The sequence below is a fragment of the Amblyomma maculatum genome, chromosome 4 (assembly GCF_055883805.1).
Source record: "Amblyomma maculatum isolate TAMU_Amacu chromosome 4, ASM5588380v1, whole genome shotgun sequence".
In the NCBI taxonomy this organism is placed as follows: Eukaryota; Metazoa; Arthropoda; class Arachnida; order Ixodida; family Ixodidae; genus Amblyomma; species Amblyomma maculatum.
Window position 1 is genome coordinate 29,976,587 of NC_139347.1, and position 23,798 is coordinate 30,000,384.

General features: G+C 42.2%; 1 protein-coding gene across 1 annotated transcript; it reads right to left on the bottom strand.

The window, feature by feature from the left end:
* Window positions 1-132: 132 nt before the first annotated feature.
* On the bottom strand, window positions 133-23,264 carry LOC146190574 (23 kDa integral membrane protein-like). The gene is made up of 7 exons (XM_084600969.1): window positions 22,429-23,264; window positions 21,701-21,901; window positions 18,685-18,765; window positions 18,397-18,486; window positions 14,950-15,060; window positions 10,449-10,532; window positions 133-1,820 (listed from the first exon to the last, which is right to left on the bottom strand). Exons 1-7 carry the CDS (start codon window positions 22,486-22,488, stop codon window positions 1,776-1,778), a joined length of 672 nt encoding a protein of 223 aa, XP_084457095.1. The 5' UTR covers window positions 22,489-23,264; the 3' UTR covers window positions 133-1,775.
* Between the last annotated feature and the right edge of the window lie 534 nt (window positions 23,265-23,798).

A 23,798-nucleotide genomic window follows, 5' to 3' on the forward strand; every position in this document is an offset into this window, starting at 1 on the left:
TGTCCCGATATTATTTCACTCCATCTGTTTTGAAGGAACTGCGAAAGCCTAATTTTGAGCAGCTGATAGATTGACAATTTTTGCAGACAACACAACATGGTATATATGAATCAACAAGGATAGCAATCAACATTCAGATATTTGGGTAATTTTATTGAAGTAAACGTTTCATATAAAATATACTGTACCATCCATGTCTCATAATTCGGACAAAATAGCACACTTGCTTGGTGATGCGTGATTCTAGCTGGAAACAACCCTTCTTACGGGAATAGACCAACAAAAAAAAACAACATTGACACAAGGTAAAAGATAAGTAAGACCTTTCATAGAAATTTGAATAAACATAACAGTGCACAACGACTTACGGCCTGATTGTCACAGCTTTCTACACCCTTAGCAGGTTACTGCTCCTAGCATGAAGCGTCATAAAGGCAAACTGGCTCTTGCCAAATGCAGTATTTAGGAATCCAAAAGAAGAAAAGAATATTAGCCTGCTGCTCACAGTCTAAAACGCCGAACAAAGATAAGTGGTCAGATAAAATGTCCAACCTGTGCAATGGCCAACAATGATGTGTGTTTACATTTAGGCTGTGTAAACAACATGTTTCTTGGATAAATGAACATTGGGTTAAATAGACCTCTGTTAGGAAGCATGATGCTGACTAGGTGCCTTAGTTAACCAAGTGCGGGGAAGGGCGCTTTGGGATAGCTAGCACAGCTATGTACAAAACAACACAAACATGAAACTCAGGATTTGACCTTCGCTGTAAGGTAGGATGAATACATGATAAGCAAAGCCAGGTGCACTAAATACTTTGCCACATTATGTAAGTAATTAAATCTCTCCATATGCAGCACGGTACTTGAATGTGCACATCAAGAGGTAAAACAAAAACAAAATCGTTTACTGTACAAACTACCCATTTTCATGACTAGGGCGTCAATCAGCTCTGTGTACTGAAGTGTAATGACAATGTTCACTTGAAGCAAGGACTAATATTATCAGTGGGTCCAACAAGTTAGTAGGAGAATATGGGCATAGCATAGTGTCCACAGCAGTGCTACATATCATGGTAAATCTTGCTCTTAAAATTCTAAAACCCTATTGCTTTAACATCAAAGAATAGCTAAGACCCATTGAGCAAAGCTCCCAGTAATGTTAGACTTGCAATTATGATGCACTTACATTCTCTAGTGAGTCTGTTTACTTATATTATGCTGCTAGCACAGGGTCATGCCATTCATTGTGACGGTTTCAGAATGTAAAAGGCACTACATTACCAAGTTGAAAAATGTGCAGCTTTAAACTGCTTCCTTAGAGGAAGTAGGTATAAAACTGCATTTTCTTATTTAGATTACTATGGCCAACAACAAAATGGCACAGCTCTGGATAGAAAATTATTCCAGTGAAATCTCCAAATTCTTTCTGCAATGAGTCTGGACGGCCACTAGCACTGTTACAGAGCACCCACATAAGGCACCAAGGTATTACATGCAAACTATAATGCACTTAATCACTGTACGGTAATGCACATATGTCTAAGTTTGTACTGCTGTCACAACATGGCTTGGTTTTGGACTATCTGAAAGGCACTTTGCAAAAGGAGTTAAGCACTTCAGCAGGAAATGCAAGAGAGTAGCAGCCACAACTCCAGCTACAAAAACAACCATGCAGGCATGACGGCAGTGTTGCTGCGGGAATGCAAAAGAAATGCACCACGGCCAGGTCATCTGGAGATAGCGGCGTTAACCACGCAGGAGTCTGCAGCCGCCTACAGTTTGCAATACAGGAATACTGCTAGTGATATGGCCACCACCTGGAAATAGCAGGCAAGAAAAGGCAATTATGATGGTTTGTATAAAATGCTACAGCAATGTCATTCTTATCACTCTAAGAAAAACAAAGGTATCAAAACATTTTACTCGAGCATGTCAGCCCACTGATCATTCTTGTCAACAGGCACCGAGGTATCTTCAAAATAACTGACATTATTTGAAGATAACTGACATTTCTGTGAAGTACACAGACTCCCCGTTACTGCACCACTCTGGATAAAAGAAAAATGCACTGATAGCACCATAAAAGTAACCACGAGTTTCTAAGCTGTTAAACTACCTAGCAGGGGCATGAGAATATTCAAAACTCCAAAGAGAAATGAAAAATGTTCGCTCTGTGCTTCATATTCAATTTGTAGAATGAATATTCAAGTTTCTGAATAATCAGCATCAGTTGGATACTGTCGACAAATCTCACTGCTAATGAAATCAAATAGTTTGGAAAGTTTTCTGAATATTGAATTGCAAGTGTTAGGAAAACAAAGAAGAAGCATCCTCTTCAATTTATTCCCCAATGTTTAGGATGTGAACCAGTCGTATTCCAGAGCTTGCATTATCACACAGTGCAGGGCTTGCACCTTACGCTAAATTTCAAAAATGGGTTCGTCACGTGCCACACATCATGAGGAAAGATGGCTGACTGCCAGTTTCAAGTAGTAAGGTGAGAGAATGCAATTTTGAAAGTGAAAGCTTCATTAGCTTACCGTATTTGCACGATTCTAACGCGTATCTTTTTTTCCGAAAATAAGCGTTTAAAAATACATGCGCGATGAAATTGGACTCAAAACTGAAAAGCCTCAAAACCAAAATCTGAAAAAAAGCAGCTCAACAAACCAGTGCCAGTCACACGGCCATCGGTATCATTGATATCAGCAAGCCGGTAAGCTTCCAGTGAGCCACCTCCAACGTTTTGGCCGAGCGTCTGTCCAGCCGCCCAATGTGTGCATAAATAAGCCCGTAAAGGATCGCGTGCACACAGTGTACAGCGACTGGTCCTGTGAGCAGGCCCTCACGCCAGCAGGCAGTCTCAAGAGAGCGATGCTCAGGGACACTGAGACATGAAGGACACGAAAGAGCAGTCCAGCAGTTGTTCGTGAGTAGTGGCTGGTGTTAGATCAGAGCTGAAAAATAGCATGTAGATGCTAATGTAGTGAGTGCTGGCTTCATGAATGCGACTGCCCGGATGGAAACGCTGCCAAGACAAGAAGCCGGCGAACTGCTCGGAAACTCTTGTGTATCTGCTACGTTAGGAGTATAGTGCCACTGCAAGAAAGGCTGCTACTTCGGACAAGGTCGCCAAGCGCAAATGAGACGTTGCTCATCAAGCCACTACAAAAATATGAAAGCATTGTACAATGACCGAATATTCGATGTCAGCATCTCTTAGCACCAAAATCAGCAGAGATCAACATTGTGTCCTCGACACATGAATAAAATTCCAGTAAATGTGTTTTTCCCAGTGCTACCAGCCTTATCCCTTGCACCTGCTGGGAATGGAATCGAGCTGAAGACTACAACCAGAACAATGCAGAGTATGGTATGCACATTGACGCAGAAGTGACAAAATGAGCCTGCCACTTCAGGACTTTCTGTTGCTATTAGCAATCAGCTTTTGCTTATTAATCCGTGAAGTTGTAAGCTTGGCTACACACTATACACCTTTTAATGCGATATCGTTAAAGGCTTCGTTTACCAAAACTTTGGCGTCCACCGCCATCTACCGTCAATATGAACGAAACATCATTAGCATGGCACTGGCAGGCGGTAGTTGGCAGCTGACATGGCTGAGCACTAATTGGACGTAGAGTTGCCTGCTCGCATTACATTTGGCAGAGGCTGTCAACTTGGGTGTCTCCTCTCATATGGGAGGGTGATATCAGAATCAGCCAGCCAGTACTCTTGCGTCCAGGTTACCTCTAGGACACGCAGGCACGTTCATATGGCTTGTTTAAAGCGGGACTTTATATGTGGTCCAGTAATCTACGCTATCACATCATACCCTTGACAACAGAGCTTAAGTGTTCCCCCAAATTTTTTTAGTTTGATCTTTGCATAATAGTTTCACTTTAACACCCACACGCATGGCACCTCTTCGTGTTGTTGCTTCACAACTTTTCTAGTGAGAGCTCTGCTGTTACTGTTTAGGTCAACTGCAGGTCACATGGTTAACGCAGTTCGCCGTCCGCTCGAAATGACTGGGGCCGTAGAATCCTCAACAGCCAGCCAACTGAAACAAGCTGTACACTGTTGGTCACTTACTTTCCTTTTTAGAAACATTCCCACCATTCCAGCACCCGTATGTGTTTCTCTCACTTACATCTGCATTGCTTTTTTAATTCTTCCAGTGCGCTCGAAACATGCTCTCATCACGTGCTGCTTGCAGATCGTGCAGTGAAGCCTTCTCATATGGCTTTGCTACAATTTGTGCATGTTTCTTGCGGGGGAGGCGTCATTCGATCATACCTTTCCTGAATAATTAAAGCATTTTTAGCGGACCCCTGAAGACCAAAAATGACAGCGGTTTTCTTGTCAAGTATCCCCTAAGGCATGTTATTTTATTTTACTTATCATGCAGTTGTGTGTCAATTCACTGACTTCCTCTTGCGATCAATTTCATATGTGTATATTTTTAAGACATTTAAGACATTGTCATCCGGATTCTTGGATTTTGCCAAGGTGGCTTCGAAGCCTTCTTGAAGCAAGCACTTGAAAAAAAAAAAAAAATTAAACTCTCTGCCAGTGGTTTTCAAACCCAGGCCAAGGCAAAGAAATCAACTTCGATGTTCGCCGCATTACACCAATGCGTGCCACCTTGGTAGCTGCTTTCTTACCAAACTAAACTGTCAGTCTTTCATACTGCACTTTGGATGTAGCGATCGTGGTCTCCCCTGACAAAGTTCTTTCACGATATGCTTTGGTTGCCGTCAGTAGTTATCGCCTCTGACAAAGTTGCACCATGACCTTAATTTGGCCTCATTCGTCATAATATATGCCTAGAGAACCCACTAAGTACTTACCTAAATAAGCCAGGACGTAGCAAAGCAAGACAGACTCAACAAGGGCTATACCTTGCTTCTGCATTGACTTTAAACCATGCTTAGCCAAGCTAAACCACCATTAAATATTTTACACTGTCTAGTCAAGAAATATACATTTGTGTCGATGTCATCCTCCTTTACATTGTCCCAAGTTAACTACATTTTTGCTTATTTTTTTCTGGAGAGGTCAAGTGCAAATCAGAAAACCAATAAAAAAGGACAATGTTGGCCTAGTTCCGAGAGAACACCTCAATTAAGATATTCTTTAGCCACCTGTGGGGACGAAATATCTAGTTTATTGTTACACCCCAAACATTGGTCACCCCTCAAAATAAACACACCTGAGGTTATGTTAATTCCTGGTGGGTGTACGTCCATCCTCCAGCTCACAGGAATACGCTGGATGAAGCTACTTAACGATGCTCTGACAAATCATTTGTCCTCTTTGTGGGAAGGGACAGTCACCCTTGAGGGGAATACTAAGAAGTTGTCATGACAGGATGTTATACCCCTGTCACACGGTCATTTTCAAAGGCGATTGAGTCAATAGCTTCGAGATTTTCAATCGTGATTCAAATCAAAAGAGTTGTGCCGCTGCTACCTGGCAAAAGTCGAAGCGCTCGAAGGCTGTTGAAATAGTTCTGGCCTTTAGCACCAAACTTTTGTGGCGCCACTATAGTTGCTTTCAGTTTTGTTTAATGAACTAAAATCTCTCAATAAATGCAAAATAAAATATAACTGTTACCTTTTTTTTAGTAATGCCGGTTTTAGTTGTTATTAAAGAACAACATGGGGGGGGGGGGGGGGGGGGGTTGTTTATTTTAACCCACTGACGTTCATACAGTTGTGCTAAGGTGGCTTAGTAGTGCTTTTCATTGTGTTTGCGTTTCTCGGCGGCCCAGGTTACAGTGGTAGAGAGTAAAAAAAATAATGCGCCTTAAAAAAGATCGAAGCTATCTTTAAATTACTATTTTACCACGTAAATTAAAGATATGAAATAATAACGCTTCATGTTTTTGTATCGTAAATGCGCTACGCACGAGAGTGCACATGGCGCTTTTCGGGTCAACGCTAGCAACCTTGCGTGATGCTCGAAGGTCTTCGAGATCTTGATAGGGTTCTGAGCTGTTCTGTTGACTCGATAGACTATCGACTCAATGGCCATTGAACGCCCGTGTGGCAGTGTTGGAAGGCCTTCGAGTCAATAGACAATCGGTTTGAGGGCCTTCAAAATGCCCGTGTGACAGCGGTATTATATGCTCTGTGTCTGAGGCAAACATGACTATTTCAAGAAATACCATTCTAGCATCCTTCGAGAAGTATGGCATCTCCACATGCCTTGGCGGTTCTGAAGATGGGAAATTAAACCACTGCCAGGCCTGAAGCTCAGGAAAGCATGGTGAATTGCAGCTGCAATCTGATACCGACAGCGATCCATTTTTTGACGGGTTCGTCAGAGATGAGTGAGAAAAAACACGGATGCTGACATATCAATTTGGCTACTTTTTTATGCGTAAGCATTACTAGGCTCGTGGTGAAAAAATGCCCGCAGAAAGTGTGTACAAAAAGTTCTTACAGAAAGTGTGTGCATAATGTTCTGTCTGCAACTGGAAGGTGCTGCCAACTCGAGCATATCATTTCGTATGGGTGGGTGAAATAGGATTAGAACCTTCCAAGGCCCTTGGGTGATGAGCAAGGCACACAATTTGTAGGCCATGCAGGTACATCTAACCGACTTGTTTTAAGTGGTTCGTTCTTTATAGGTACCTTCGGATGATCTTTGATATAACTGGTACCAGAAGGTCTCCACAGAAAGTGAGTACAGAAAGTGCCTGACTGCAACCCCAAAGTTTGCCCTCTAGACCCTTGAAATTTGGACCTCGACAAACATGCTGAAGAGCTCTCGTTTCTTCAAATCTACCTTGGAGAAACATAAAAGCTGAGGCAAGAAGCAAAGCCTTCGCCGATGACAATATCAGCCAGTCAGTGTACAGGACGAGACAGAAGAGGGGCTACACCAAGGCACACTGTCTAGGCAGGTGGCAGCAGGTGACCGTGTTGGTGCGTCTGACGATTATTGGCCAGCTCGTGGTTACTTCCTAATTTAGTGGGCCACCCCCTAAATTTGGTAAGCTTACATATTTTCCGTGCAGGTGGTCGAAATTTCCGGAGTCCTCCACTACAGCGTCTCCCATAGCCTGAGTTGCTTTGGGACGTTAAACCCCACAAAACAAACATATTTTCCGTGCGTGGAAGGCTATGTGCAGCCATGGAACCTTTTGTAGTTTTCATCACTTTACCTGAGAGTTCGCCCAGTAAATTTCTTTTTTTAAAGCGCCATAGCACGGGTAGGTGTTCTCTTGAATCTTCTGTGGTAATCAAATTTTTAGAATATCTTCTCACAGAGAACAATCGTTCGATACTGAGGGTCTTCATTTTTTTTCTTTGGCTTTCGGAGTCGCTCATGATCAAAAGCCTAAATATCTGTACGTTCCTACCATCCACCCTTACTGATATTTTACAATATTGATACTAGTAAATTTTGGAATTATTAGCATCAGCTTTGCTTCCCTCTGAATGGTGTTGAGGAAAAGGAATTGATAACTGACAGCAGTAAGATGCGAGATGAATGTTTATGGTTGCTTGATTGCATTATGACTCAGTAAGAGGATAACTGTTTGTTACAAATGATGCAGAAAGAAACAAGCTAGAAGAAAGGCAACATAAAATGGCCAATTCCTTAGTAACCTGACAAAACCGGCCCTTTACGCTAATGCTATACATCCCTGCTAATGTTAATTGGTGATGCCAAGCTGCTAAAAGTGCACAGTGAAACACTGTTATGAGTAGCAGTACAGTAGAACCCCTTTATTGTCACTGGGACCGGCAAAAATCTTTACTATATCAGTGGATGGGATGACATGGTCCCGAAGATGCTGTCTGGTAATTAAATGCTACTTACTGAACATGCCTTGTTGCTTAATGCAAAACTCTAAAATACCTCCCATCTCTTCCTTACCGTCTCTTCGTGCAATTTTTCCAGTTATAAGGTTTTTGTTTACATCTTGTGAAGTACCTCTTAAGCATAAGGGCAACGTGTCTATGAATAAAATCGAGTTTGATTTCATGTGAAAACCAAAGCCTTGCATGAACATGGTGTCATCTTCCACTGTTTCTGTCATTTAAGTGCAATAGATGAGAAATGCACGCAGCGGCCAAGTGCTGCAAAACTGCACACACCGTGCATCCACTGCTTTCCACCGTTGCTACGTGCTACGCAGTGATGCGAATGTTTGGCTGTTTCTTCCTTGTCCTATTTCTCGCTGCACTTTTACTTTCACTTACTTTCTGAACGGTCTGTGCCGCCTTTTTTCCATGTTTGTAGACTGCATTATCTTTTTTTCCCTACGTGATGCATGCTTTCCCTCATGACTCTAAGGCCTATGTAAAGATGGCTTTTCCTGAGTGCTGCTAAGCATGGTGGTAAAGTCACTTAAAAAAAAAAGACTCGTTTTTTTTTTTTAATAACAAAAAAATGTTTTACGACTTTAGGTAGTGCGCATGCGGCGATGTCATTTCATGGGAAGTCGTCACCATGGCCAGACGCAAATATACAGTCGTCGATGGAAGATGAACTGGGACTTAAGTTTCACATTACTATACCCAAGTTTTTACTAATACATCCGAGTTTACTATAGCAGGGGTCTACTGGACTGCAAACTCAAAGCAAAACGATGCGACGCCGCTCAGTTCTTGTGTGGCTACATTAAACGAAGAGATAGGAAAAAAAGCCTGGCTTTTTTTTTTTTTTTTTTTTTCAGTTTTACACATTTTTCCATGGCTCAGCCTTCACTGACACTCTCAAGCCATCTTATACTTATATGCCTTCAGCCATAGCTGTGGCTCAGTACATCCCTTTACTACCAAATAGAGAAAACTCAACTGGACTCTGCAGGCGCAAACTATGACAATGTGAACATGTACAGTGCAGTAAACTTTACAGCACCAATGTTCAAGAAACTTGATGTAGCCATAACTTCATAATAACAGAAGCCACACATCAGTTTGAAAGCATTAGAATGAAACTGAAGGTGATTTCATTTAATGCATATTAACTGCATACTTGATACTGCCCTCTTGAGAAAAAACTGTAGTTTACTGCCATCATACAAAAAGCAAGTACTTTTTGAATAATTGTAATACATGGCTTCATAACTCACACTCCACATATCATTCTTTGTGCACTGTATTTTGGCCATTTTCCAATCCCTGCTTTCTAGAACAAGTGTGCCAAAGGCTCAAGGCTATATTTTGCTATATTCATTTTGATGAGGTGCTCATCATGATATAGGCTATCTTTGATGGATATAGGCTATCTTTGATGTATAACGTTCAGCAAGTTATATTGTGTCAGCTGATTTGTTACGACATGAAATGAGAAAAGTTTTGCCTTGGACCTGTGACTAGCCAACAGCTACTGCATGACATGGTATAAGTGAATAAATGAAATGGAAAAAAAAAAGAAGTGCCAAATAGGTTTCATAGTGTTCTTGATTTATAACAATTGTTTTAAACAAATACTTGAATCTCAGCAAAGTGCTATTAAATACAAAAAGTACCGTATTCACTCGAATCTAAGAAAAAATTTTTTTCTTCAAAAATATGGTGCACGGTTGGGGGGTGTGAGGGGGGATCGTCCTAGATTCGGGGCCATCTGAGGACCAGGTTGAAGGCAGAAGATCGGTCTGCGCGACGAAAGGAAAAAGCTTACGCAAGAAGCGCATAAGAAGCTACGGTGGTAGCCCAACGACAAAAAAAAAAGAAAAAAGTTACAAGGGTTCAACGCTGCTGAGCCAAATATTGAGCGAGAGCATTAGCTGCGGGTGACTGAGCATTCTTCTCTTTTTCTTCTTCCTCAGCCCACATATAAAGCCCCGCTATAACCAACCCGTATGAACGTGTCTTAGTGGCCTAAAGGAGTAACGTGAATGCCAGGGTCCTAGCGGGCTGATTCTGACATAACAGTCCCACGTGAAACGAGACACCCAAGTTGGCAGCTCCTGCCAGCCCACACCCTTGACGTCACAGCGTCACATGGGATAAGATGTGGCCACCGGCCGCGCTACGCTGAAGGCTCGAAACCTAGAGTAGTATTGCTTTCGCAATAAAAGAGCAGTCTGGGCAGTGTCAAGCGTGTTTTCTGCAGTCAAGTAATGGTCTGGAGTAACCATGGCTGGTGCTGTAGTGCTTAACTGCAAGAGCTTTTTTTTTTCTACCCTAAAACAAAAGAGCTCGATAGACATTGCTAAGTTCAATGACAATGAAATGGGCTATCAACTCAATTGCATTTGTAAATTTTGCAACGAGCCCCTGAGTACAAAGTTTTGTGCAACATGATGCAAGCCCACTGCAAACTTTCGTCATCTTTTGTGACAGAAGCTGAACACAATCCAACCAGCCCAACTTGCCATCCTATTGCGTAACTTTCTTCCTGCTTATGTGTGCATGTGTGATGCCGTAACATGCATATGCCAACACTGTCTCGACATGATTTCAATGGTGCGGGCTCACCTGGGCGACCACGATGCCTAGCACCAGGAGACCAATCTTGAGACTTTGCTCACCGAGAAATGTGGTGATAGCTTCACCGCAACCCTGGAATGAGTAAAAAAAGAAAAAAAATGCAGCAACAGCATCAAGTGCTTTTGGATACCACTGTCGCTTTTACTAACCATTCTGACACACGCATCTGTCAAATGCTCCGGCTGCTAAGTAGAACAATATGTTATGGCATAGGAAACAGCCTTTCACATCTTGTTCTCAAAGTACTGAACACGAGGTAACCCATTAGAGGCATACAGGAGCAGCCGAACACGACTTCAAATAAAGTCTCAAGTGTTTTATGTGTGTGCACGCACACACACACAGACTGAAGCAGCAATTATCGAAACTACTGGACAAGGTGCAGATATCAGGCAGAGATATGTCCTGCCAACTCCGCGTGAACTGCTAACACTGTGGTACATGTTAAGGTAGATATTTTTCAAAGCAAAATTTTCCTCAAAGATGAAGCCAGGTGAATTTATGTTTACAGTGGTTCAGATATACTCTATCTACCATGTATGGAAAAGAAATAACTCACTATGTATGTGTTGTGCTGAGAAGAGGTGCAGCTATCCAAACGCTTTAAAGGGTCTACATATAATACTTGCACGATACTTTCAGTTTCACGCAAAATCTTGGTTGTTACTCCTTCTACCTTTGCTTTCTATTACTCTAGAAGCTTTACAATGCATAAGACATGAAAATGAAATTTGGGAATAGAGGAATAATGCTGAAGAGGAAATACAGTAAAATTTCGTTACAAGAAACATGGTTATTAGTCACTTTTGAAGGTAGTTTGGTTCGTTTTCCTATGTTGGCATTGCCAACAAAATTACATAAAAGAGAGACTCAATTACTAAGAGCAATTTGTTAAGGTCTGCAAAACGAATTTTTCACTATATAGAACAGACACAACCCAGATAAGCACAAGCAATGCGGCCAACATTGTACCAACTCATATGCGCTACACTTTCTTTTCATTCAATTGGCTTGATTCTATTCCATTCCTCAGCTGGATGCCACAGATTGCAAGGTTGTGATTACTGTGTAACGCATTGAAATTTTTGTCATTCTGCCTTTTTCATTCAAGTCGCATTCATGTGCCGACTCTGCAGCACAGTACCATTGAGATGGATTTCCGTTGCAGCATCTACGGTGCCGGCTGCTTTTTACACCAGTTGTCGCACTCCGAAGCCATTGCCATGTTTCCACGAGGCAATTCTGCTCAATTCATCCACTATAGTTTGGCATTATATGCTCACACGACATGGCCGGTGTCGAACCAACCAGTATGCACTACATTTTTCATTGCCTTGGCTCAATTCCATTGTGTTCCGTAGGTGGATGTCACACCTTGCATGGTTGCGACTACTTCCATCATCTTGTTTCTATAATTGCACTCTAGCTCGTGCCCCAACGTTGAGTTTGGTTAGTTGGGTTGCTTTGTATGCTGGTAGCCGAAACGGTTGGACTCCGGAGCATTGCCATGTTTACCTGGGACAAGCCTGCTCAATGATTCATCCAATATAGTTCTGTATCAGACACAAACTCAAATATCTAAAAGTCATGCTGAAGTGAGCGAAATAGCTAGATATATAAAAAAAATAGGGACAATGGTTAATTACATTTAGGTCGGATCTAAAACTTGTGTTTATTTGCATGCATATGGGCATAGATCTTGCCCAGCTCCTCAGTGTTTTTAAAATTTTTGGTTAAAAGAGACCTTAGTTACATGAGACAGCGTTCTCCAGCCTCTTGAGTGTCTCTTGTAACGAGTTTGTACTGCAGTATGCAATAAGCAATAAATTTACCAAAGGAAGCTAACAAAACAGAGCAGAAAAATATGAGAATTAGCACTGATACACATGACCAAGAACTGAGGGTAATCCTGCAAAGATAAAACTGCTGAAAGCCTCACGATTCTGAAACAATAGAGTGGTTTTCGGAGACTACCATTACATAATTACATAAGACGCAGCTCAATAATCATTGATACTGGTATGTTTTGTAAGCAGCTACATGTTTACTGAAGGCATCCTTCTAATACTTTTCATTCATCGTCCCTCAAGGCCTGCTCCGTATTTACCACTCTACTCATTTCTTACACGACCAGTGAATCACATTCCTTGAACATTATTCAGTTTAATTATTTGATGACAGATCAGACCTGTCCAATCAGTGAGCATTGATCCATAAAACCACCGGAAACTCTTGTCAACGTGGTGACAGTAACTGTGGTAACATAAAATTGACATCATTTATCTTCAACATGGTTATGCAGGTTTCAAGTCACTCATCTGTTCACAGCTGTTTACCACTAATTCAACCCAGCTGGATTGTACAAAACCAGTCTCAGTAACTTAAAGTCCCAACTGAAAGGCGTGCTTAAAATATGCAGTTAGTGCAACCTTCATTTAACTGAAATATTTTGTGATGATCCCGTACACACATGCTTAAAATGCAATGTAAGGCCTGGTTGGCATAGAACTCATGCATGAATAGTTCTGCAAGTCAAAGTGCACCTTTTTCTTCGGCTGCACAAAGCTGCTATTATTCCATGTTTCCATTACCTTGCTGCTGCTCTCTCTCTCTTAAATCATGCAGCATCAGGTAAGCCTGTGCTTGCAGCAACTCATGTCGGATAGAGTTCCCAAAGCAGTTCACACGTAGAAGCAATAAGCAACTGCTCGGAATGTAGAATCTACCTAAGTGAAGTTACTTGATAGTTAATTCTTGCCTTTGGACGAACTGCGACGTTGAAAATGAAGCTGGCTGAAGGAGCTTTAGTTGTGAATATCGTTTTTTCTTGCTTAGCCGAAAAACAAAAACCTTTAATGAAGTGCTCAGGGAAGTTTGCGTTTGCTACAGTCTAATTTAAGCACGTAGGAGTCACAGCCAAAGTCAGCACAAGTACAACCACCTCTGAGGAAACCTATGGCTCTGGTTACCTTCTCCACACAACAAAGAGCTCAGGAGTGACACCTGTATGACAGTGTGCAATGGTGAATGAAAGGTATGAAACTGAAATGCAAGATTTCTTGCAACTTTTTCTTAGGTTCCAAGAATATATATAGCACAAAGAGAATGAGGTTTTAAAGTTCAACTTAACTTTAAAGAGGTGAATGAGTACTGACAATAAAATCTATAGTAGCTTTTAAAGTTCTTCAAATTAACTTTGAAAAGGTGGCTTCACGGTACGTAGTGTGCAAAGTTTTAAATTTACCAATGGTGCAAATTTTTGTGGAAGCAGGAACTACAACAAAATAATTTCCATGCGTTCCAGGATTATTTTCACAAATTCTAATGAGACAAGGCTAAATTATACTATAGTAGGTTTTAAAGTTCAACTTAACTTTGAAGAGGTGAATGAGTACTGACAATACAATCTATAGTAGCTTCAAAAAGTTCTTCAAATTAACTTTGAAGAGGTGGCTTCACGGTACATAGTGTGCAAAATTTTAAATTTACCAAAGGTGCAAATTTTTGTGGAAGCAGGAACTACAACAAAATAATTTCCATGCTTTCTAGGATTATTTTCACAAATTCTAATGAGACAAGGCTAAACTATTGCTATGCCGATCGGTGTAACAATGCAATCGAGGTAACAACGCATTTTATTCACATTTTCACGTTTACATATCCATGCAGTTTCAAGGTGCCAGATCTTTGGGAACTGCCATTAACTGCGACATCATTCTATTCGACAAAAACGTTATGGGGGACACTTAAGCTCCGATTTTAAAGGTATAACACGGTAGCGTGAGCTACCAGCCTACATATAAAGGCCCGCTCTAACCAAGCCGCATGAATGCGCTTGCCTAGCCAAGGGGTAACGTGAATGCAAGGGTCTTGGTAGGCTGATTCTGATATTTAACCTCCCATAATAAAGGAAAGGCACGAATTGGCAGCTCTTGCCAAGCGTAATGTCAGGAAACCCTGAGTTCACTCAGTGCTCGGCCATGTCAGCTGCCAACTACCGCCCCCCGGTGCCATGCTCGTGATTTTTCTCTCGCAGCGCCAACGGACAGCTGCCGATGCCAGAGTTTTGGTGAACGGGGCCTTTAACATTTCTACGTTAATAGTACTACTTAGTACAATAGTGCCGGGACGGGACACAGGCCGCTTACTGCGCTGCCATAAAATATTTTTTCATGTCATCTTTACCGTTCTTCCCATACATGTAAATGATGTAAGAGGCAGCTCTTAATCCTAGGAATCCAAACAGAGATGTAGATAATGCATTAAAATCAATTATTTGCTGATTTAGGGCACAAAAACACTGAGAAATAATTATTTGATGGTGAGCACCACAAAGTGTCGGCCACGTGTTCCAAATAAATATTAAGGATAAAACACAGTGCAGCGACACATGCTATACTTTTTTCTCCGGTAATGCGAGAAATGTAGACTGCCTCAAGCTCTCCAAACGACTTTAACTGGCTCAACGCCACTTCAGATAGTTTCATACCACTTTGTGAAGGGTCGGAGGGAGTGGCTTTGCCTCTGTGTAGCAGCTTGCTGGTATCTCCAGGCCGTTCCTCTTGTAGTCATCCGGTCCCTTTGCACCACAGCACGTGAGCTATGCAGCAAACAACCAAGGAATAAAGTCAGGAAGGAACAGCACTTAAAGCGTGCATTATGTTTAGGAAAGGCAGCCAGCACTAAGCATGATTGCGACCCCATTAATTTGCCCAAATTTGAGGTACTATTATTTGCAAAAGGGCTTCCACATTCCCAGCTGATTAATAATAACGAATGCAGACAATCACGATGCTTAGCAGTGAAGAATGTGAGCACAGTTCTTCAGGCGGTTTGTGAAATGGTTTTGGTGGTGTGCTGAGTTTTGTGGCGCACAGGTAGCTGAGGCCATCACACGCCAAACACAGGGTTAGGTGTGCTGATGTGTTAGAAAATACTTTCTTTAGTAATAGGTCAGAATTTGTATAGAAGGTTTAATTTATTTTGCGAATCAAAAGCACACGAAAGATCAACAGGGACATTTTCTCCTAGCAAAATGGTTGGAAGAAAAGGGATGTGTTCTTTCCAGAGAGATTTAAAATGCTCTTTTCCTTATTCCTTTATGTTTTGTGCATGACAGTAGAATATGGTTGATTGTTAAGTCACCACCACATGCTTCACAAGTAGGTTTTCTTGTATGAGGAGCATGAAATCGTGTGTGAGACATTTATGGCCAATGCAGAGGCAACATATGATTACTTCGATCAAGCGTTTTTGATGACAGAGCGACTTCCATTCCTGAATTGTAGGCTTAACCAGATGTAGTTTGTTGTTTACTTCATCATTTCATGAAGCCTGCCATTTATTTCCGAGTTTACACTGCACAAATTTCACACAGTCCTTATTAGACACATTGATTGGTTTTGTTCCAACGTTACCAGTGCGTGCAGTACTTTTGTCAGCTTTCTCATTCCCTCTGATTCCTGAGGAAATGTTAAGGTAAGGAATTTGAGAAAGACATGCATAGGTAAAGGTAAAGGCCACTCCTTATTTGCCCACACAATGATATTTCAAACAACACTCCTTCCCCAGTTCTTCGTTGATATAAAGGAGGCCTTGTGACCTATACAATGGCAGGATATGTTTTCTAGGTGGTGAAAGAACACCTGGTTTTGAAAGTCAATGCCTATATATGGGTTACACGAGATGATCACAGCAGAGAAAACACTCATGATGTCATCACTTTTCAGTTGCACCCTGCTCCTCTGCCTTTAACTCTCATCCTCCTGTTCTGATTCTTCTGCTCTTTGCCATAACCTTCTTTCCCAGGGGTCACCCTTCAGCTCCATCTCGTAGCATGACTCCAAGGTTACATATCCTTCGGACTTGATCATAACCTCCTCCTTCTGCAGTTCTTCTCATGGCAGCCAACGTCTGGTCGTGCATTCCTCTGCTCTTGCTATTCCACCAAGTCACTTAGCCACCTCTCACCCTAGCTCCTCTCCTCTAAATGCTAGAAGGGAAATACCATCTCTCCACTCTGCCGCCTGCTAGCTGTGGTGTTTCGCTCTGCTAATACATGCCACAGTTGGCAAAGTGGCTGGTTACGCCTACTGGAACTACGCCATTAACTACACCACTGATAATGAAGTACAATCCAGGAAAACGTGTCTTAGAGCTGCGCTATAAAAACTAACACTCACAGTTGATTTCTAAAGCTTACGGATGAAGACCACAGAAAGATAAAGTAACACAGCGGTTTGGCGTACATTGCTCTCATGCTTAACTGGCCACGCCTATATGACCACATCACACTGATAAAAGAATAGCCACTGTCAAAAATAAAGAAATAACCGGCTCACTACTGAGCCATTTGGAGGGGCTCTTACGAGAAGTTCTGAAGCAGTTAAGGTCTCAGTTACCCTCACCTTGTGAGGTTTTATGTATGACCCACCAGGAAATCCAGAGTACATATTTTTCACAAAAGCTGTTCTTTCCTATGAGGTTAAGCTTCATGTATAACTGTGAAAAGTAATAGATACACTTGTATCATATGTTTTAGCGCAAAAACTGCACTTTAGACATCATATGCTTTAGACAACATTCAGATCACAACTACATAAATGTGTAGAACATAGAAAAAATTGTTTATTGGCCTTCAGTGCCAAGAAAATGTATCAAATATTGATGCAATAATTTTTCATGAAATGCACAACCTGACTGTACAATAGGCATGTAATTTTGTTTGAAATGTAAAAGTCAGACTGTCATATTATGCTTATATCCATATATACTAAATGTTTTAGCGAAGGTGAACCAGAGTTTATAGAACAGGCTTTGTGAGATGTTGAGGTGGCTTCTGTGGCACAGCAGTATCAGTAGTGGCAGACATCAGAAAGCAGGTGAAATGTGCTAACTAGTAAGGTGAGAAATCGATTTTCAACAGTTAACGTCTGACCTACTAGTTAGGTGCTAGACAGAATGAAAAATCTGCACCTTGCTGTTAGTGCCAGCCATATCACTTTTTACAGTTTCAAGAATGAGATTACTCTGTGTACCATAGTGCAACAACTTTTCTCCACCGTGCACCCTTTCCAAAAAGTGCATGTCTTCAGTGGGCCGTGACGCTACATCAATCATTACACATCGCTCAACGGCACACTGCTAACTGACATCGCTTAACCACATGCACTTTTCGATGAGGGTGTGCAGTGGATAAAATCTGTTGGGCCACAGTGCAAAAAAAAATAGAACCACATTCCCAAAATTTAAAAAAGTGATATGGCTAATATCGGTGGCCAACTACAAATCTCCAATTACATTCAAGCATCTAAGTGCAACAGTTAAAAAGCAAACTATCAAAATTTAGTTAACTAGCTGGATAACTTAGCCCCATTCATTTGTTCCCTGATTTTAAACCAACACTGGTATCATAAAACCAATAAAGCCATCCCAATGTCTCAAAAAGCCAATTTTAAAAATTCTGCTTCAACTTTGCTGAAGCACCCAGTATATGCACAAGCCTTGTTCAAAGGGCGGAGAGGAGGAGGTAATAAAAGAAAATGAGAAACCCCAGAATAACAGTTTCGACTTTACCTCTTCTCCATCTAAGCTGATCTAAGCGGCCACCTCAGCCCTTTTGTTAAAAAATACTTACAAATAAAACAAAACAAAAATGCAACCAACATGCTCTCATTTCATGCCAAGAAAACAAAACTCTAAACATGCTTCAAGCAAAATGTTTTAAATTTGTGCACGCACTTGGAACTAATGCAGCAGCAGCAAAAAAAAAAAGCATGCTCTCATTTACACAAGATGACAAAACCCCAAGTAAGGGTAAGCATTTGTCAAATTAAAGGTATTAAATTTATGCACAATCCTGGAAGCAATGCTCCAGCAAAAGAAAAAAAAAAGCATAAAGGAAACAGAAAATTAAATTTTAAAATAAAAGACTTACGCCATGCTGCAAGTCATGCAGGAAGTTTGGCAACCCAGTTTTCTTTGCTTCTATGAGCGTGTATAATGTCGTAGTGACGGTGTTTTCAAGCTGCAAAATACAAGAGAACGAAAAAAAGGTCAAACGACAATAAAAGCGAACATGCCCTGACCATCATTCAATACTGCCCATTTTTTCCCATGGGATAAGTGACAGTGAGGCTTACAATAAAAGACAGGCTAGAAAAGCTCAAAAGTGGAAAGGGGAGAGTGGACAATGAGACAGCTGGGAAAACATGGAAATGCCCACCTCAGCACTGTTTGCGTACTTCCAGACAAGGCCCATCGCCACTGTCTCCACGATCACAAAGCCGGCCATGATTATGATGAACTGCATGTATTGTACAATGAGAGACATCAGCACAGCCCGTAAAGAATGGAGCCATTGAGCATGAAGCACAGTCAGTGATTGCACATTATGCCATCATCGTTAGAATGACACAGAGGCAGATGAATGGAGACAGAAAGAACAAAATAATATTGCACGTCTATACAGGAACACATGAAAGGTCGGCTAACAGAAACCTTAAAAACTTGTAATCAGTTTGCTTGTATGCGCTATACATTATTAAAATAACAGAAGATTAAATTGCAAAACATTTATTTCGTCAGAAAAGGCAGAATGCAGATGGTCTGAGCTAGGCGCCTATCAGTCCACGGCTGACAGCGACCTATGTAGCCCATTCAATGACCCGGGTTCAAACTCCCATGTCTGAGCTGACCAACATAGCCTCCCATTACTCAAGGGCAGGAACTTGTATTAGAGATTCTACAAAATGTGATTATAAGTGGCTATTTCACCAGATAGTGTACATTCCGGGTCGTAGTCGCCAGGTAGAATTTTGACAACAGGTAACGAGCCATAAAGGATCGCATCTGGAGTAGCCTCCAGGTGGCCGCCAGCTCTTTATCTAAGGCTTTGTCTGGAGAGGAGAGCACCCTCCTTTCAAGCTTAAAATGATTAGTAACGTCATGAAATGAAGTGAAAAAGAAAAATGCTATTAGCACTTGAAAAGAAAGACTGGCCTCTGGTCACAAGAATATTCACACATGATTGCTACTAACAATGTGGGTAGTACAACATGATAGCCATGGAATCCAAGCATGATAGCTACACTTATTCTAGGTCAATGAATCAGGCATTTGCACGGAGTCTGGTAATCTCACGTTGCCCCATTTCCACACCCATAATAAAGAAAAATGGAAGGAAAAGAAACAATGAACTACAGGGGCAATATAGGAGGAGATGTGTGTGCAGATATTGACACACTGTCAAGCAATAATAACAATAAAAAAAAAAGAAGACTAAGTTAGCATTCAAAAACAGAACTTCCCTTATTTCTGTATCAAGTCTGAGAAAAACCAAGGGGAGAATTTGGTTATATAAAAGCTGCTTCGAAAGCAGAAAATTGTATGCGGGTATAAGCACTGAGTGTTGGTAGTCAGGTAATACCATTCAACCTACTCACACCTCAACATTCATTTTCAACTTTTATCAATGATGCCAAGCTGAGCAACCAAATCTGCATGAATGAAAGTGTTTACTTAACCTGGTGCTCAAAACCTGCCATGTGTATTGTCAGTTGCATGAAAAATTTTTTTTCTGCTAAAAAAAAAAAAAAGACATAATGATCAAAAATGCACTGCAGAGCATGTTTTTTTTGATAAAATATTGTGTAGTAGAGCCAATCTTTTTTAAAGAACCTTAATTACAACCATCCAGGTGAAAACATTTGAATGGATATTTATGCGATTTCAGCTATGACTGCCAAGTTCTGTTTGAAATCTGCTAGTTGCGGCAGTCAGCAGTTGGACCTTCCGGTTTACATATATTTTTTCAATGTTTCTGTAGGAAGCAGCTCTCTCCCCTTTCTCATCAGTATTATGTCCTTTGGATGAAATATCATTCATTGTGGTGACAAAACGCAGTATGCCAGTGCGGTTGCAAGTCGTTTAGAGTTCTTCACTTATCCTGAGCACCACCAGGAATTGCCAGTAATGAATGTATAAACTGTCTTTAATTACAGGTTTTATGACAGTGGCCAATTGCAGAAATTTTGCCTACAAAGAATTAATGGAAATTAAATGATAGCAGAGCTGAACTGAAGTGCATGTGCAAGTTGATTTCTAATATGCCACATTTATTGCAAGGGTGTTGAGCAAGAGGGTGGGGCATCATGCAATCGATCTGCATGCTGACAAGACCAACGAAACTGTCACCTAATGATTGCAGTAGCCAGAAGATGGAACCATTTTGTGGCACCCATGCACAGTTTCGAGTGTTCTTACATGCCATGGGGACGTCTACATGATCAAGTATGCCCTAAGTGCATCATGACATCGGACGGCGCTGTGCTAGCAGACTAAATTTGGCAACGATGTGGGCTACCGTGAGTACAACCACTCAAGTGACAGAACTATATAGTTTTATAGTTAAAATCCGTAGAGTGGCAAATAATGCCGCCCAAAATACAAGAGTATGTAAGAAGATAGGAGGGCAATGTGGAAACCAGTTTATACACCTGAATACAACTCAAGAATGAAGCAAACATCTCTCAAAGAAGATTCTCCATCTAACAGTGTCAACCTGCTGCCCCAATATCACAGTTAATCTCCTGGAGTGAGGTCATACGTGGCTTCTATGAAATGGAATTAACCATAACGCCACAACAATTGGTTGGCACCACTGGCTGGAGGGCCATGCACCTTTGAAGGTTATTTGCCACGTTTTTGTTTAGTAGCGTCCAACCGCAGCTGGAAACAGCTACAACAGGACTACTGTGAGTTTTGGTGTAATTTCAAATTTAGTTTCATTCGGAGCCTGAAAGGTAACAAAATGTCTTCTAATCAAGCCAGTATGTATATGTGCAGTTCTTTTATGTGTGGTTTTTCATGTGTAGCATATATGTGGCTTTTTTGATTAACTTTTGAAATGCTCACAAGATTCTCAGTCATTATTACTAGTGGCATAAGAGCATACTTGCACAAGATCATCCTTTTTCATCACACTTTGAACCAGTCATTCTGACATGCTCTTTGAAGCTTTACAGGTGCAGTCAAAGTTTTGCAGTGGAAATTTGATAGTAATTGAAAAAATTATGGTACATAGCAAAATTTTATACAGTGTTCAAGATGAATCAATCCCTTGCTGAAGTTACTGAAGCTCCCGCATCAAAGCAAGAAGCTCTAGCACTGCAAACATAACAGGAAAACATAATGTAAATGCGTGGGCAGTATCACGCCTTTGAAAGCACTGAACTACAAACCATGAGCAGAAGCCAGCCAACTGCAAAGCAGGCTCCGCAGCATCCGCAGACGCCAAACAGTAGCACTGTGACGCCCGCCACAAGGGTGAACGTCGCAGCTGTTGGGTAGTTTGAGAATTTTCCCAAATGGTCGTTGACATCGTGGAGGTTTGGGTTGTTGAGCACAATAGCAGCCACGACAATTGCCGCCACTCCCAGCAGCTGCAGTCAGAGGAATAAGCAAACACAATTGCACAGATTGGCATACACGTTCTGCACATGTGCACAGCACTCAACCACCTGCTGCTTGCCACGCATTAAATATTTTGTCTTTCTTCGATTAGCATAGCCCTCATAATGGGCAACCTGGGAACCAAATAAAAGTGTGCGAGTAAAGGCAAAGACTTAGACGCCACATAGCATTCACTTGAAAGCTACCTCTTTCAGTTGGTGCGTTGGTGCAGTCTCGCGCGAAAGGCAGTCGTCTGTCGTGGCTAAGGAGAAACATGCACAATACGTCGCGCGAAAGGCAGTCGTCTGTCGTGGCTAAGGAGAAACGCGCACAATACCACGCTGGGCTCTTGCAAGGTGCGCACTGTAGCACTGTTGTCAGGCGAATACGTGCGACCTTGCAGGATAAACCCGTAACCCCGTAGTGACAAAGCACTCACACGGCGTTATCGGGCGGTCGCTGCGTCGACGCGCGCCTCGGGATCACAGTGACACAGCACATGCACATTCATACGTACTGAGATCGTCAAGTTGAGGGTGCACAGGATGCCCTTGATGAGGCCCAGGCCGCAGGCCATGCTCCTTTCGGTTGGGCTCCTGTCGTCGGGCCTACTCCGACTACGCGCTCCACTTCACGTTGCGTCAAGATCGGCCTCCCAACATGATACGGACGACAACCGCACGCACCAGCGCCTTCGTTCACATCCAGTTGATGGGCGCGCACCAGCACAGCACATACCAACAGCCTGCCGTCGGTTTCAGTCGTGACCTCCGTGGAAATTGCGGCTGCCGCGCACTTCCTCAATCGCGCTGGCGTACGCTACGCTTCGGTAGTTCACTGCGGCCGTGCGTGAGCGCCTGCCTAACCGCACGGCGCGGCTGGAAGTAACTGCGGAGCTCGCCTGTTGCAAGCTGCTGCTGGTGCTCCAGTGTTCAGACAATCAGGAAGCTCGGCTGCGGGGTTCTCGCATGCCTTCTGCCGCGACTCTCAGACGCGTCTCGAGCAGCTGTCGTCGTCGCGCGATGCGCCAAGCCATTACGTGACCTCCGCGAGCGTTCGCCTCGCCGCACCGCGCGCTCGCTCTCCCCTTTCCGCCCTCGCACTGGTAATCACGGGAGCGGCCGACTTCTCCTGCCTACTGTGACGAGGTCTACTCTTTGTAGGGCATCGCTTGTTGCCGGCGATCAGTGGCGCGACACGGATGATGGGATCGGCGAATATTGCTGGTAAGGCAGAAAATCGCGCGCCATGACCATAACTGTACCACTGTACTCAGAAAGTAACACAATTGCTTAGTGATTTCTAGCGAAAAGGTAGCATTGCCAGCTTGCTCCACACACCGCTTTCTAGTACAGTCAAAGTTATTCCGCAACAAAGCGATTTCGCGGATTTATTTACAGCTCCTTCCCTCTTCTTTCGCGGGGTGGCGCCAGTTGGCTTTCATGTTTTTTTTTCCCACTGGCGACTTACATTCGAGACTATAAGGGAATTTATTGATTACTGCCAAAGAGTGCCCAAAGTGAATTATTGGTCGCATATAGTAACTTTCAGGATAGTCAAAAGTATCACAAATCAAAGCACATTGCACAGGTAGAACCGAAACATTGAAACAGCGTTCTTTTTTTTTTTATTTGTTCAAACGTTCAATGTCGTTACCATGTCATTACAATATATATCTCTCGCTTTTTTTTTTTTTACTGCTTTTCTGGGGCTACAAATGAAGGTTTGAATAACCTTTCCTTTACGCTTAATAAATGTTTAGACATATAAATGCGATGTTCTTGCATAGGGTAAGGAAACCCTTCACGAGCATGCAGACCCGCCGATTATGACTCATGGCACGCACATTATTATATATGCGATGATCGATAAAAAATCAGTGGTGAA

Bases quoted from the DNA above. Each gene is read 5' to 3' on its own strand.
- LOC146190574 (XM_084600969.1), bottom strand. From the start codon at position 22,488: ATGGCCTGCGGCCTGGGCCTCATCAAGGGCATCCTGTGCACCCTCAAC. The intron at 21,902-22,428 runs GTACGTATGAAT...CTCTGACTGCAG, and splicing joins CCCTCAACTTGACGATCTCA to CTGCTGGGAGTGGCGGCAAT. The intron at 15,061-18,396 runs GTAAGTCTTTTA...TTTGCTGCATAG, and splicing joins TGCATGACTTGCAGCATGGC to CTCACGTGCTGTGGTGCAAA.